Raw genomic sequence first — 15,626 nt, 5'->3', positions numbered from 1 at the left:
CAGATGTAAAGTCTCAAGCAACACTCATGAAACTGATGAGAAGTCAGACCTTCTGGCTGTGCTCCTCGAGCACAAGATGTTTAGAAATACAATACTAGTATTTTGGGGGTGGAAAATGGATGCAGGAGATCTCTGGAGCCAGCTTTGTACACACTCCTTAGGCCTCCGCTCCAGGAACCAGTGCATTTGACACATTTCAAATTGGGCTGTGTTGGTTTTTTTAAAGCAGACCACCTAGTTCTTGAAGAGCTTCTGCTTTGCTAATCTGCCAGGACAAACGCATCGCTCTAGCCATGAAAACAGCACAGGCAAAAGTAAAGTATTTAACAGTTTCAGATTATTCACTTCAGATCTGGGGTACAGTTTTACCCTCAGCAGGCTCTGCAGGTCTCCTGACCCATCTGCTGGGTCCTGCACACCAGAGCAAACGCCCCTTATTGACAAACCCAGCCTTCACACGTGCCTTTGGGAGGGGTTCTCCAGAGCTGTACGAAGGCTTTCACCACGCAGTCAGGTGCGTGTGGCAAAAGTGACACACTCAATGTCGTTTCAGAAGGGAAACAAGTGCCTGACACTGTTAGTCCCCAGCCTTTCCTCTCCCACGCTTTCCTAATGAGGCAATCCTACCCAACACCTCCACCATAATTAGGCTCCTCTAAGGTCTATGAAAACCAGGGCCTGGGCAAGAGAAGAAGTGTGTTCACTTCCAAACTGCAGGGAAGATGACATGAGGTCACGATCTCTGTCCTGCCCTTGGGGACACCCACTCCTTACGGGAGCTGAAGCAGGGGGACCCAGAGGCTGCCAGCACCCCCAGCAGGGATCCGGGCTCTGGGGGGTTTTGCCTCACTGGGGTGTTTTGAGACACACAAAGGGACAGGGACAAGGCACCAATCCCTGTGGGGAGAGGGCAAGGTCATTGGGTAACGTAACTACACCGAGACAGAGATGCTGTGATAGCAACACCAGACAGTTTCTGCCTTTTCTTAAAACACAAACAAACAAACAAATCCAATTCTTGCCCTGGCAAACTATGCTTAGAGATTGTCTTCTCTAGTGACACTGAAACTCCACATTCAGCCCCTTCCAACTTCTGTAGCTATTCAGGCAGAAAAAGCTATCGATTTAACTTGAATTTGAGAGAAGTGTTTTCTTGTTTGTTTCTAAATGGGACCTGTCAGCTCAGTGTCACTCCGGGAAGGAAATCTCTCTATCCATTCCACTCCAACACCCGCTATTTACTCCCTGACACACAGAGCTGGGAGAACAATTCACCGCTGGCTCCTCCGTGGGGTGCTCAGCTCAGAAACAGGAGCAGGAAAAACTTTACATCAGTAAAGAAAAGAGACAGCAAGTGTGAGGCACTCATCAGACTCACACACAACTCATGTCTCCCAGAGGTGCCCAGAGGTGTTTTTGGGAGCTCACCCACTGTGGGATCCCCATTTGAAGAGAATGAGCAGGAGGAAAAGCAACACACTTGGTCTCGGCTGGGGAAAGGATATTTGCTCTTGAGACACCCTTTTCTCTAGGGGACAGACCAAAGGCAGCCACGCTGCTCTGAGAGTGTCTAATTGAACGTGTAACACTAATAAGAGCGATGATAATTCACCTCTGGGCAGACAAGGAGCAGCAGCAGAAACTGAGTGTGCAGCCCCCTGAGTGGGGCTGTGTCAGCCGCCCCGCTGGGCGCTGTGTGGGGACCACCCTTCCCAGGGCATCACAGCCAGGGCAGATTTTTTTTCTTTCCATTCTGCGGTTTAAACCAGAATATTCAGTTTTACAAGAACAGTTTCTTCTCTTTTTAAAAGGCACGAATAGCCGCTCTCTTCATCCAGTACCCATTTTGCTCTTTTGCAATCACACATAAAATAACACTAAAAATTCTGCAGCAATTTATTTTATGTACGGATTTAAAAACAAGATGAGCAGAATGACTAAAAACATCAGGTGATTAGGGCTTTGAGCTGTTTCTTCTTTGCTTCTGGTGTCAGATTGCTTCTTATCTACTGTAATTTTAAATACTACACATTTGCTTTACCCACTAAATTAGAATCTGGATTATTTGGCTGCTTACTTTAGATTTCCCAAAGGTACAGCCTTCACAGTGCACTATATAACCCCCTATCTTCCAAATCCTGCTGTTTCCAATGTTTACTGAAACATTAACAAAAATGCAATTAGATTTAAAAGGAGAGGAATAAGGAGACATTTCTAGGTTAGATGTTAACACCACTTACACAACAGAACCCCCAAACCTTTTCCGTATGTCAATGTCCACGTGAGTTTATGCTCCCAAGCAGTGATTAAACCTTTGCACATCATTCCTGTGTGCACAAAACAATTAATAAAGCAATTTTTTTTCAAGCCAAGAGCTGAACCACAGTGGATCTAATACACCTGACCTCCCCAAATGCTTAAATATCATTTGTTAATTGCTGCCACAGTCACACTCACTGGAAAGCAAACTGCTAAGGACACCAACACAAACAGGGTGCTCAGCACTGGGCAGCAGAGCTCTCTGGACACAACACACAGCAAAGGGGACCTGACAATCCATGACAAAACACTTAAAGCAGGTTCCCAAACTGTACTCAGTGTATTGGGATGGCTCGTGTGCCAGCACTAACCTCTCTCCCTGGTCCCAGGAATCCAGAAGATTGGAGATGGGTGTCCTGCAGCAGAGCCCACCCGCTCGCTGTGCCTCTTGTTCCCACACATGGGGCTCTCCCAGGCCCTGCTGGGCACAGCACTCGGTGACAGAGACATGGACAGTGCCTCAACAGCCAGTGAGACTATTGAATTTGGAAGTTCTTGTTCATTTTTACAATCCTTTCCCCACAGCACCCTGTCTCGGCACTAGCCAGTTCTGTGGCCTCTTGTTCTGAAGGCAAGGGGCTAAGCCACGGCTACCAGATACAGCGTAGAGCAGCCTTTGGGATGGAGAACGGCACAGGAGAAGGAAGTTTGTGCATTTTTCAGTGTCTGTGCCTGCATAGGAGAAAACATTTTCTGACATACCTCCGTTCTGAGGCCACTCAAAGATCTTGGAAGCACATTTACTGTTCCAGCTGTAACAGCATCACAGCACCAGGCAATTAACTGCCCATCAGCTCACCAGCTCCAAACCCCTCATTTCACCACAAGTGATTTCTGAAGAGGGTTTCTGCACTTCTAGCCCTTCAGCCCTCTATATTACTTCTTTATCACAGCAGGACACGTGTGTTACTGTACCATGCGCAGACTCAGTTACCAAAAAGACACTGAATTTAGCAGTGATGAGAAACGCCCAGGGTGCAGTAACAGCCCAGCATCCCCAGATCTCAGCAGCAGCAGGTATGGCCCCACAGCACAATGTCCCAGGAAAGCATACTGTACCATGCGCAGACTCAGTTACCAAAAAGACACTGAATTTAGCAGTGATGAGAAACGCCCAGGGTGCAGTAACAGCTCAGCATCCCCAGATCTCAGCAGCAGCAGGTATGACCCCACAGGCACGATGTCCCAGGAAAGTGAGGGGCAGACACCAGGCGATGCTGGGAGCGGCCACTGCTCCCGCTGCACCGTTTTGAAGAAAGCACTTTTATTGCTGAGGTTTTTCCAGGGGGTGCCCCCGCTGCACCCACCTTTGTATCCTTCAGGAAAGAGCAAGTACCTCGCTTTATTCTCCGCTTTGTGTTGAGGTGGGGTACATAGTCCAAGATCCTAATCTTTAAAGAAAGCATCTCTGCACACACCTCCTCACCCGCAGCGCCTTTGGTTTAGTCCCAGTAAGAGGGAGAAAATGGGAGCAGGCTGGGGTCATAGCCAGAGAAACAGCCACATCCTCCTCAGAGCTGGTGGTCACAAACCCAGAGCAGGAGCAGTTTGGTTTGTTTTTCTGCACTACAGTTCCCCCTCTTTCACTCCTGTAAAAGTCAGCAAACTGAACAAAGAGCACCGCAAATAGAAACAATGCCCCCAAAGGGAAAATTCCCTGGTTAATGACAATTTAATGCTCTGGCCAAACAGATTTTAAAAATGAAGTGTTCTGTCATGTTGATTTCATGCAATCTTCTCAACCTGAGCAGCTGCAGAGACTGTTCAGATATATATTTATACAAAAAAGCTGCAAAATGTTGAGTAACATCTGTTTGCAATGTACTGTTCAGATTACCACACTTCTAATCAGGTTTGCATCTTGTAGGAGACAATTGTTCTTCGCTCAAATGCGAGCCAGGTGGAACATCTTTAATCGTATAAGAAGATCCCAATCTTCAAGGAAATTTTCTGTTCTGATGTTCTTTTTCGAGACACGGGATTATAAGAGGATGAATTCCCCCTAACAACTGCAGTAATTACATGCCTTCTGCTGGTTCATCATTTTGGGGTATTGCGGGGGTGGCAGGAGAGCGGGGCAGAAGGGCCCTAAGCTCCCTGTGAATTGGTAGCATACTGCCACCATCACTGCACAACAATTTGCCACATGTCAGGCCCAGGGATTACCCGCCTGCTGCAACTCAGTCTGCGCTCCCTCTGTGACAACAGCCAGAGCGGCAGCTGTTGGATATTGTCATGGATTTACACTGCTCACCACCTTTATTTTCAAGAAGAACAAAAGTGGGAGAACAAAACACTTCTGCCTGGTATCCATTGCTTAGATATTCTAATTATTATTCTTACTGAAGTGTGTTGTTACAAACAACAACCAAAAAAAAAGAATAAAAAAGGTGAAAGGTGACCATGACAGGTTTAAAATTTGAAAAATAATAGTAAAAAAACCCCACTAAATCATTTTGGAGAGAAAGAGCACACCACTGGCACAGCCCACATGTATCATTTACTCTTGTGATGTGTCAGTAAGTTCAAACTACTTTGGATGTGTTATCTAGAAAAGGTTAAGTCTAAAGATGATCTTGAGACAGGGTAAGATCCAGAACCCGCATTCAGCAAGCAGCATGAAGAATACCCGAAACCATAATCCAGGAGAGGTGATGAGGTAACATAGGCAGTATTGTCAGGGAGTATAAATATTGATTTGAATTAATTTTAATTGTCAAGTCACAACAGCCATAGGAAGTTGCGGGTCTGGGCATCTTGTAACAATTCAAGAACATCAATTGCCAAAGAAACGAACTGATTTAAGTGTCACAGAGCAAGCTGGCTCAAGTATTGCTGCTACTTCCATTCTCAAATTTGTAATTTCTTGCTAAATTATAGTGAGTTGTGTTTCTTTTAAAGCTCCAGACTGCACAGTAGTCTGAGGGCTCCCAAGCAGTTACACAGAAGCCTGCAGTGGTTTGAAACCTCGTTAGAAGCAGTATAACATAAAGTAACCAAATGAACAGTTGTCACCCACATTTCTTCATGCCAGAATGCACTTTTCTGTGGTAACAGTGAACACTAATATTCAGCTACTGCAGCAGAGTCCTTTCCGGGAGGTATGGTGTCCCAGTCTCCAGCTGGTTCCCATTGCACTGGGATCTGGCACGCAGTGGTTACAGGCAGACAAGAAGCAGCAGAAGATGAGCTTCACAGATATCCAGCAGAACAGTTAAATAGATGGCCTGAACTCGAGCCTTATTCCCCAACGACAAGCCAGAAGACAGGTCCTGAGATCCTCCACAGGAGCACACCCCCTGGCAGACAGCTTCAGGTCAGCACCGGCACACAAATTCCCATCACGGTTTCCCAACATCTCCACTTCTCGCCCAGTCCATCCAAATCATTTTGAGAGTTACCTCAGATCTTTTTATTACTTCTCCAAATTCCAGTATTAAGCTGAGGGAAGCAAAAAGCAATCTAGGCCAGTTTAATCCCAGAAAGAATTAGTGTAAACAAACATAAGATGGCAAAAGGCCACAGAGTACAACTCAGCAGCAAACTGTGCTGTATTCATGACATCTCCTTCCTGTAATTTGAAGACAGCAGAAAGTGTCTCTGAGTTCTTGAAACACTGAACTTGGTGTTAACACAGGATGTTACAACACAAGCTGGTTAACACACACCTGAACCAAAAGCTTCCATTCCAAAATGCTGACCACAGGAGCCGATTCTTCCACTGCCACCATCCAGTTTTTCAAGGCATTCAAAAACCAGAACTCGTTTTCCATATGTCAAGTACCTGTTCTAATGCCCCACTACTGGCTATCCAGCCATGCTTTCCTCTTTTTCCTAACAAGTTTCCAATGTTAGTTTTGTTTGTATGAGACTGAGCATTGTCATTATTTCACAAGCCACTTTTCTTTTCCAGGGGTCCCAAGTTAAGCCATTACTGTTCTCCACAAACATTTAGGCATAAAAGAGCGTGTGTAGCAAGTTTACATGTAGTACTTGTGAAAACACTTAACAGAATAAACACCAAGTGCGAGTAACACGAAGTGCTTCTACATTGCTTTCCTACCAACTCCAGTGAGAGGAACCCAGCAGTAGGTTAGTTCATTTCACACACAGCCTGTCAGGCAACACACACATTGTTGCTGGCTCTCCATCCCCACCTGAGCAGAGTAAGCACAGCAGCTCTGCCACAGAAGCAGCCTCAGTCCATCCAGCTCCAGGTTCTCCTGCCCGGTGATCCTCGCAGCAGCAGCAGCCTGAAACACACTCAGCTCTGCAGGGCAAACCCCAAGGGCTCCCAGCTCCCAGCAACCCAGGTCCTTCCCAGCCACGATGAAAGGTTTCAGATCTCCACCTCTGCATCCCTTGTGTCACCTTCCCTGGCACGTGTAAACATACCTGACAGCACTTCTTCTGCCGGACTTTCAGCACCCTATGTTAAGCTGTTAGGTCAAAAGATGGTAAGTGATCTTCAGCTTCTTGCTCTTATCTCACATCAGGTGATAGAAATTACTTCAGCAGAGTGCTGCCTTCAGCAGAGAACCCTTAAGCCTCCAAAACAAAAGAAATACTCTGGGTGACCCAGCTACAGTCCACATACAACATCATTTATGAACCTGAGACCTATGGCACACAGCAAAAAGTATCAAATCAGAAGACCACAACAGTTCCAACTCAAAGGTTGTTAATACAGGAGAATATATCTTCAATAGGAACTGGCACTTTTTAAGAAAGTTAAATTTTCTTTTTTTATTTTAAACAATCTATATTGATAACATCAACATTCCATCGTCATTCAAGATGTCGAAATCCAGCAGTCAGAAACCCGGGTGAATAGTGAACACACACTCTGTATTTGCACTGTAGCCACGTTACACTAAGGAGGTGAGACTTCTGCTCTAGCTGGATTGAGAGAGTCTCCAAACCAGGCGCTGGAATTGTGCTCAGGGTATTAAACCTGCTCCACCTTCTGTTCACTCACCTTCCCTTTGACACCCCGAGTAAGGCACGTGTGTGGTTTACTTCTTAGTTAATCTTTTACAATCACAAGGAACAAACCAGAAAGAACATATTACACAGAAACGTTAAGTGTAAGAGGAAGTAAAAATATTAGGGACATTTGTCAAGTTTGTCCTAGGGAGGCCTGAACTAGAAATAAAATGTTTAAGTCAACACCGTTCTGCTTTTCTTAGTTGTCTTACAACACCTTATTTCCAGACATTTCCAGGTACAATTCCGTAGGGAAAACAAAACAGCTTCTTCAGATTTAAACATTTACCATATCAGGTTTGTTTGCTAAGCCTAGTTCACTGCTAACACAGAATTAAAAATACCTTCCTTGAAGTCAGTCCAGTCTGTACACTTGTTTGTATCCCAGTTATGAGTCAGTACAAAAAAGGGTTGAAAAACATATGGTTTGGGTTGGTTTTTTTCCAATGACATAGGTAACACAGTTCACAAGCAACTCAGCATTTCTCCAGCAGTTTGGCTTTTCAGCTGTGACTGAACTTGGGTGGTTTTTTTTGGTTTTTTTCATAAGAGAAGGCATCTCCCTCCATTTTTCAGTATGTCAAGAATTAGAGCCAGCATTTCTCCAGCAGTTTGGCTTTTCAGCCGTGACTGAACTTGGGTGGGTTTTTTTTGTTTTTTCATAAGAGAAGGCATCTCCCTTCATTTTTCAGTATGTCAAGAATTAGAGTTTGGATTCAAAGTACCAAAACATGACAGAATAAAGCAAGGCCATCCATTACAATCTAAGCTCTATTATCTGAACCAGCAATGAGCAGATACATTTTTTAGCTCCTGCAGTAAGAAAACAAGAAATCCCTAGACACAGGTAGGAGTACTGAAGAGAAGAGACACCATCTCAGATGAAGTGTAACTATTGCTGTTCATTGTGCATGTGAATTTAGGCTCACCTATGAAACAAAGCAACCTTGTTAATGAAGCCTCTAGGGCAAATCCTTCCAACCTCCTGCACCTAGAGAGCAGCATTTCCTCACTTCAGAACTGCTTTCACATTGTACTGAACTACAGAATATCAACAGGGTGACAGAAGGCAAACTGGTCATTTCTGAATGAGCAAAACAAAACCAGGAACTAAGAACACAGCAAGAGGCCAAGCAGAATTACTTCCAGTTTTTCTCACAACAGGAGCAGAGAGGGACGCAGAGGTATTTTTACCAACTGCCTGTCAGCATACACCAGCGTTACCCTGTTTGCTCCTGGCCATGTACAGCACGGGAGCACTTGGAAGCAGCAGATCTTCAGGAATGCAAGAAGAAACCGAGAGACTGATGCTCACTTAGGCTGACCCCAAGTGATTTATTTTAAGGCATGTTACCTGAGATTTTGAACTAAAAGAAGGTTTTTTAAAAGTCATATTAAGGCACCTTTGTGACACAAACACTCTCAACAAAGCTTAGGTAGGCATCTCAGTGGCTCTATAAGTATTGAATTTCCATTTAACTGTCTTTTTACCATTTAACTGTCATGTAGGCTTTACTTTGCCACAGGTACCAAAAATAAATTATTAAAGTGCTGATCAAGCAAATGTTAAAACTGGCGATTAAGCTGCAGGATGATGCAGTTTCAAATTGACAGTTAATGACCACATACAATGTTATTTTTACTTCCATCCAAGGTAAAGACAGCCAAAGGTGAACTGAAACAGTATTGAACATTCCTCCCCCCACCAAAGTACAGAGAACACCAGATATTGTTTGTTTTGACCCAATTTGCACCCAAACTATGCATTAAATGCAGCAGAAGCTCAGAGTCTTAGCTTGGCTGGAGAACTGAACTAAAGCGACAGGGCGAGTTGGAAACAGCCTACAGGGAAGTAGCAAAATTTGGTCTTAGCAAGAAATTTACCTTTAGCAGAAGCAGTTCTGACTCTAGGCAAGTGGTCCAACAATTCTGCACTGCAAGGACTAGGTAGCCTGTACACTGTACAAGGACCAGGAACTGGGTGTGGAAGCATTTTTTTAATTGGAGGTAATCAACATATTAAAAAAGTCTCCTCAGCTCATCTGCCATCATGAGGCAGCCAAGCCCTTCATCATTCTTTGGTCATTTAACCGCATGAACACACTTCAACAGATACATACACACACATATATGTACATATGTATACATATATATAGGAGCTACTGATGCTACAGATGTAACTTGCCTGGGTGAGAAATGAAAGGAACAGAACCAAAGGGATCTTCAGGAGGACTTTTCTGTGGAGCAGAATGTGGCTCCACATTCTTATCTGAAGATGCTCTCCTGTCCACCAGCCTGTCTGTAAAAAACAAAATAAAACAGAACAAAAAATAAAATAAAATAAAAACGGCAGGTCTTAGGCCTATGCAAAGGTATCTACTGTATGGGGCGAGGGAGGAACACCCTCTCAATTAGGGGAGGGTAAAGTTTTAAAGATATCCTACATCTTGAATTCATACTTCTTGATCTTTCAGGAAAATTCACCTGCACAGAGCTATTGTTAACCCCCTGTCCCACCAAGAGCAGGATGTATTTCGACACGGAATGCTTTAAATGAGCATCTTACATGATATATGCGAATTATGTAATAGAAGCTACTAGTCCTCGGTGCTTTTAGAAGTCAGAATCACTATGCTTATCTAAAACACAAAATCATTTTATCCAAGTTTTGGCCAGTCTTTGCCACAAAAAGACAAGTTGGCCATCACAGAAAAACAGCTATAAGTACTTTTTATTAAACACGTAATATCTGTTAGTAATTAAAAAAACCCAACAATTTTAGTGTCATTTAAGAGAAATGTAGTGTCTGTTTTGTATGGTCTTTTACATAGACGAACAAAAAGCTCTTAACACAGTCAACAACAACAAAAAAGGAAGAATCAAAGCACTAGGAATGGTAAATACAAGTTCTTCTGTCTAAGCTCTTACTCTAACTTTACCACCAGTTGAAGATCCAGACTATCCCACCCGAGCACCACACTGCAGCTGAGGAGAGTCCAGCACTGCTCATCAGCCACTGAACAACATCCCTGTGACACAGGGTTCCACCTTCAGCCAACACCCTACACCCTCCATGCAAAAGACACAGCATTTTACTCTCCCCCTTTGCCACCCCAGCAGCTGCTCTCACAAACCATTTGCAGCACAACCTTTGACAATTTGCTGCTGCAGAGATGCAGCTGAACCTGCACTCCCCGATTCCATCCCATGCTGCCTGCAGGTTTTCTATTCAGCCCTTCACTGCAGGCACCAGGAGGCTTTGGTGAGACACCACCAGGGACTCACAGCTCATCTGCCTCAGACAGATGCACAGCACCCCAGGGGCAAAGCCCAGGAGTAGTGAAATTACATGCCAGTTTTCACAGACAAGTGTTCTGTTCGCATTCAGGTGTCCATAATGTGAATTCTTTTACCCTTACCTACCCCTAGTCTCTCCAAAAATACCAGGGGGAGCTGGTCTGCTACAGACAACCCTTACTTAAAATACAATCCCAGCTGGGGGCTCCCAGTGCAGGACATGAAGTAATTGCCCTCACCTCAACACACACACACTGAAACAGGGACTGACAGCCTCCAACAGAATTATCCTGCAGTGACACTGCCCTGCACAACAAAATACTAGCCCAGATGTACAAATGACTGGCAGCTCTAGGTTTTATACCATCAGCTTTCAGGCCTGAAGACAAACAACTGCTTGAGCATCACATCCCAAGAGCAGCGCTTACCCCTGACTCTCCTCAGGCAGGAAGGGTCTGGGGTTTGATTGTTTGGGGCTGGCTTGGTGGGGAGGGAGGGTTGTGTTCTGCTTTGTTGTTTGGGTTCTTTTGTTTGTGTGAGGTTTTTTTGAGTTTTGTCTTTGAACAAATGCATGTGACCTTCAACTTGCATCTTTACACACACAGACAGATGAAGGGATGCCTTTGTGTGCTCCCTCCAGAGGGAAACCAGCTGACTGCTGCATGCTTTGCAGGAAAACCACCCCTAGAGTAACAGTTTTGTCTTTGAACAAATGCATGTGACCTTCAACTTGCATCTTTACACACACAGACAGATCAAGGGATGCCTTTGTTCTGTTATCCCTAGTGTGCTCCCTCCAGAGGGAATCCAGCTGACTGCTGCATGCTTTGCAGGCAAACCACCCCTAGAGTAATTTTTCAGGGTGCAACAACTTCAACTACCCTTTGGAGTGTCCCTGCAATGTTGGCCACGCTGGCACACACGACTGTGCAAGTTCAAGCCCCCAGATAATCATATCTCTCAACTTCAGCAGCAGGGCTAGTGGAAAACAAAATGGACTGAAATGCTAAGCATGCAAGAAAAAAATAGGTAAAGTGAGTAAATACAAGGTTTCAGCTCCTGCATGGCATCTAGGCATACATGTACTGGGATACATTTCCCTGCAAAATAAAGTTTAATATTTGTCAAGTCATCAAATGTAAGGAAAAGGATGAGGCATTTTTCCAGTCTTCGGAAGCACAAGTGTCATTTGTGCACCTGGCAGAAAATCCACTTCCCTCTATCAGAGTGTGTTTGAGATAAAAGAGACAGAGATGTTTTTTCCAGCTTCACACAAGCAGAAGTGGCTCCACTGGGACTGTCAGTATTGGACTTTGTAGTGCTTCAGATGCAACTCCCTTAAAGATCCAATGTCTTCCCCCTCAGTGAATAACCGTAGGAATGCAGCCCAGACCACTGCCAGAGACACAGCCATGTGCCACGTAGCACAGCAGAGCCTTCCAGAGAAAAGTGCAGTCATTTCAAACCACAAAGAAGGAATCCAGCTGTTTCCATCCAAGTGAGAGGCCCAAGATTCCTCAGGAGACTTTGAGCAGTGCTTGTGCCCAAGGAAAGCCTGGTAAGGGTCCCAGCCCCATGCTGCAGGGATGGCCCAGGCAGTTCCTCCACGCTGTACGTGGTGCAGAGGAGGTGGGCACAGTGCTCTGCAGGCTTTGCACCCACGGGTGTCTCTGCTGGAGCCCCTCGGTGACTCTGGGCCTAACGAGAACCCTTCTGCAATCCAGCCTGAAGGCTGCGCTGCTGTGTTTTCCTGGTGAAAAAGCAGACTTATTCTCTTGGCTCCCAAATCTGCACAGATGAAGTGGTTACAGGAGCTCTCTATAAGAAATCCTTTTCTTCACAACATTGGCAGATCCTCGCCATCACGTGGTGCTTCTGCACCACCATTAATACCCATGATAACACCACCACAGAAACCACAGTGTCCACAAGAACCAGGAGCTCCACACCAAAGTTCTCCCCAAAGGGGCTCAGTTCAGAAACCTTCATTCAATTGCACGTTAATTTCACTGCAACTGTCAGCTTTTTACCATCAAAAACTTTCACCAAGTGCAAACAAGGTATTCTGTGCTAGGAGTCAGATCCCTTTTTAAAGGATTAATCATCACAGCAATACCCATCACCACACGCACTGTGACATTAAGCTAAACGTGTGAAATGGAACGATGTTAGCCTGACAAATTATGTCGACATCTTGATCCGCTAACAAAGGCTGTGTATATTTAATTACTCGTGTATTACTGTCAGGAACACAACAGCTTTAAAAATATTTAACGGTTTAAAAAATATTTTTAATTTATGTTTAAAGCATCAGCCCAACAGTAGAAACCAGGCTTTTGGAAGTGGAAAGAAAGGATTGATATTTTGAATGCTGCTCAGCACCTCATCATACCGCAAAAAGACAAACTTACACAACACTGTACGTGAGTTACAGAGTACGGGACAGCAACTGGGTTTAGTAGCAGAAAAATATAACAATTCATTAAATCTCTATCTTCAATTCTCTTTCCTCTAGATGGCAAAATCATTCACAGCAAACTAAAAATTGAGCAGAAAAGCCAATTACTTAGTAGTAAAGAGCAGTTTTCTCTCCTAAGAGATAGCCCACATCTAATGAGAATTAAGGCTTGATCCTTAAAGTATCTGACAAAATACTAGCAGTATTATACAGTTAAAGACAATTTTATAGGTATAAGCCTTAATTGTACAATAAATCTCCCGATTTCTCATTAACCCACCTAAGTCTGAAAAAGTACCAGTAGGCAAAATTAAGTATAAATATTTCTGTTTTGACTGCATTAAAGGCATTAATACTGTAAGGTAATTTCATACCATCTTTGGCACAACATCCTTAATATCAAAGAACAAAGTTAAAGGTCTTTAAGTTTCGATGTGTACACACAAACATACACTGAGATTAGACTGGCCATGCCCCCCCTCCACTGCACGGACAGAAATCAAGCCAAAAAGCCTCACAAAAGCTGTAACCGCATCTTAGGTATAACCAAGCCTGCCATCTAGTGTACTACTGGTCAGGTGAATACATTGTTTTATTTTTACATTTTCTGTATTCAAGTGACTATAATCCCCCAAGCAAAACTATGCTGTTATGTTTACTTTTCTGATACAGCACATCAAGTCCATTATCACATCCAGCTCTTCCATGCACTGAATTATCTTTACTAAGAGGTGAGACGAAACCATGCCTGAGTAGATTTTAAAGCTTCAGAGTATTTTCACACACGCAGTACAAAAACTGGATAATGGAATTATAGTAGTAGTTAACTGTACCTTCTGCTGGAGATTTAGAGACAGCAGTTAGCGGCATTTAGCTCCAAGTTATTCTACCCTTTACTAACTGTGCATGCGATTCAGCATCGTCACCCAAAGGGTTATCAAGCACTGGCACAGGCTGCCCAGGGCAGTGGTGGAGTCACCATCCCTGGAGGTGGTGAAAACACATGCAGACATAGTGCTGAGGGACATGAAGTAGTGGTGGACTTGGTAGTGACCTTCTGCTGGAGATTTAGAGACAGCAGTTAGCGGCATTTAGCTCCAAGTTATTCTACCCTTTACTAACTGTGCATGCGATTCAGCATCGTCACCCAAAGGGTTATCAAGCACTGGCACAGGCTGCCCAGGGCAGTGGTGGAGTCACCATCCCTGGAGGTGGTGAAAACACATGCAGACATAGTGCTGAGGGACATGAAGTACTGGTGGACTTGGTAGTGACAGGTTAATGGTTGGACCTGATGATCTTAATGGTCTTTTCCAACCTAAGTGAGTCTGATTTTCTATTTCCCCAGCTTCCTATAACTAGCCTATTAAACTATTCCAGGCAAGCATGTTTCTGCTATAGCATTTTCCAGCTTTTTTGTAAAACCACTTAATTATGTCCTTTGTTAAAATATTCTTCTGTAGTTACATTTGTTCAAGATGTGGTTTAACCAAATCGATCCATAAAACTTACCAGAACCACAGTCAGGAGTCCAACAGGCAGCTAAAGACTCTAGAAATGGGTAATGTTGTGCTCACCGTCAGGAGTCCAACAGGCAGCTAAAGACTCTAAAAATGGGTAATGTGCTCACCTTTTGGCTCAAGCTAACCCTCGCCAGATTCAACATTGTATTTAGAAGCAGCCTAAAGATACTTAATTCTACTGCTAAATAATCTCAAATTCTAAACTTTGATTAGGAAAGAATGCTTATTTTTCAGCTGGTACATTATCCATTTTCCCCAGCTAACAGCATGTCATTTTACTATAAAATGTGTGCAGGCTACATCCATATCTCAGAAATAGGAGCCTTCTTTTATCAACACAGGATACAAGTGGAAACAATCAACTAGAGTTTCACAAAAAAACCCACCAGTTGCTTTCCTTAAGCATTAACAGGTAACGTGCACATCTTGTTCAGCTACGCTTAAGGACACAGAAATCCAAGAAGAAAAAGACTCAACTGAAGGCATTGTTTGCTTGGTTTTTTTCTTACAATTACTTGAAATTCAACTTTACTGCATTTTTAATTGCAATGAACTTGCTGATAGTCAGCCAAGTATAAACAAGCTGTTTTTTGACATTGTCACATCTTGCAAGTCTCACTAATAAATCTGATCTTGACAAAACCAGCTCTCGGAAGAGCATCTAATGAGCACATGTTAAGAATTAAGAAAAGGAAGTCATTCCAAGTAAAAACCATTGAGATAACTGACTTCAAGAGGAAAAAGTTTATTCAACTATTGCCATATCAGAACAATAAAGCAGCCCTTACATGTAGCCACTCATCAAAAAGGACATTACAAAACATTAACATAATGTAATAGATAATTTTCTTTCAGGCATTTTCAAAGGACATCTCAGACCACAGAATCTTCTGCTCTGGTGTGCAAGAACAAAGCTGGAAAGGAACAAAGCAAGCAGCCAAACTGTCCTTCCTATCTGACAACGCATCTCTGCTGTTTAGAGCTTCTTGGCAATCGAGGTGACACAAGCAGTATTTAAGAGCTAAGATATTACTATTTCTGCA

At 43.7% G+C, this 15,626-nt stretch overlaps 1 protein-coding gene across 1 annotated transcript in view; it reads right to left on the bottom strand.

Annotated features, from left to right (window-relative positions):
* Positions 1–15,626, bottom strand: part of BMP2K (BMP2 inducible kinase) — a 36,315-nt gene that overhangs the window by 5,337 nt on the left and 15,352 nt on the right. Inside the window, exon 14 of the mRNA XM_014938353.1 lies at positions 9,491–9,604. Within this exon, the coding sequence (XP_014793839.1) occupies positions 9,491–9,604 (114 nt within the window). The remainder of the gene's footprint in view (positions 1–9,490; positions 9,605–15,626) is intronic.

This window comes from Calidris pugnax, unplaced genomic scaffold, assembly GCF_001431845.1.
Source record: "Calidris pugnax isolate Ruff unplaced genomic scaffold, ASM143184v1 scaffold72, whole genome shotgun sequence".
Lineage (NCBI taxonomy): Eukaryota > Metazoa > Chordata > Aves > Charadriiformes > Scolopacidae > Calidris > Calidris pugnax.
The sequence above is the reverse complement of the archived record's forward strand: the minus strand, read 5'-3'. Positions and strand labels throughout refer to the sequence as shown.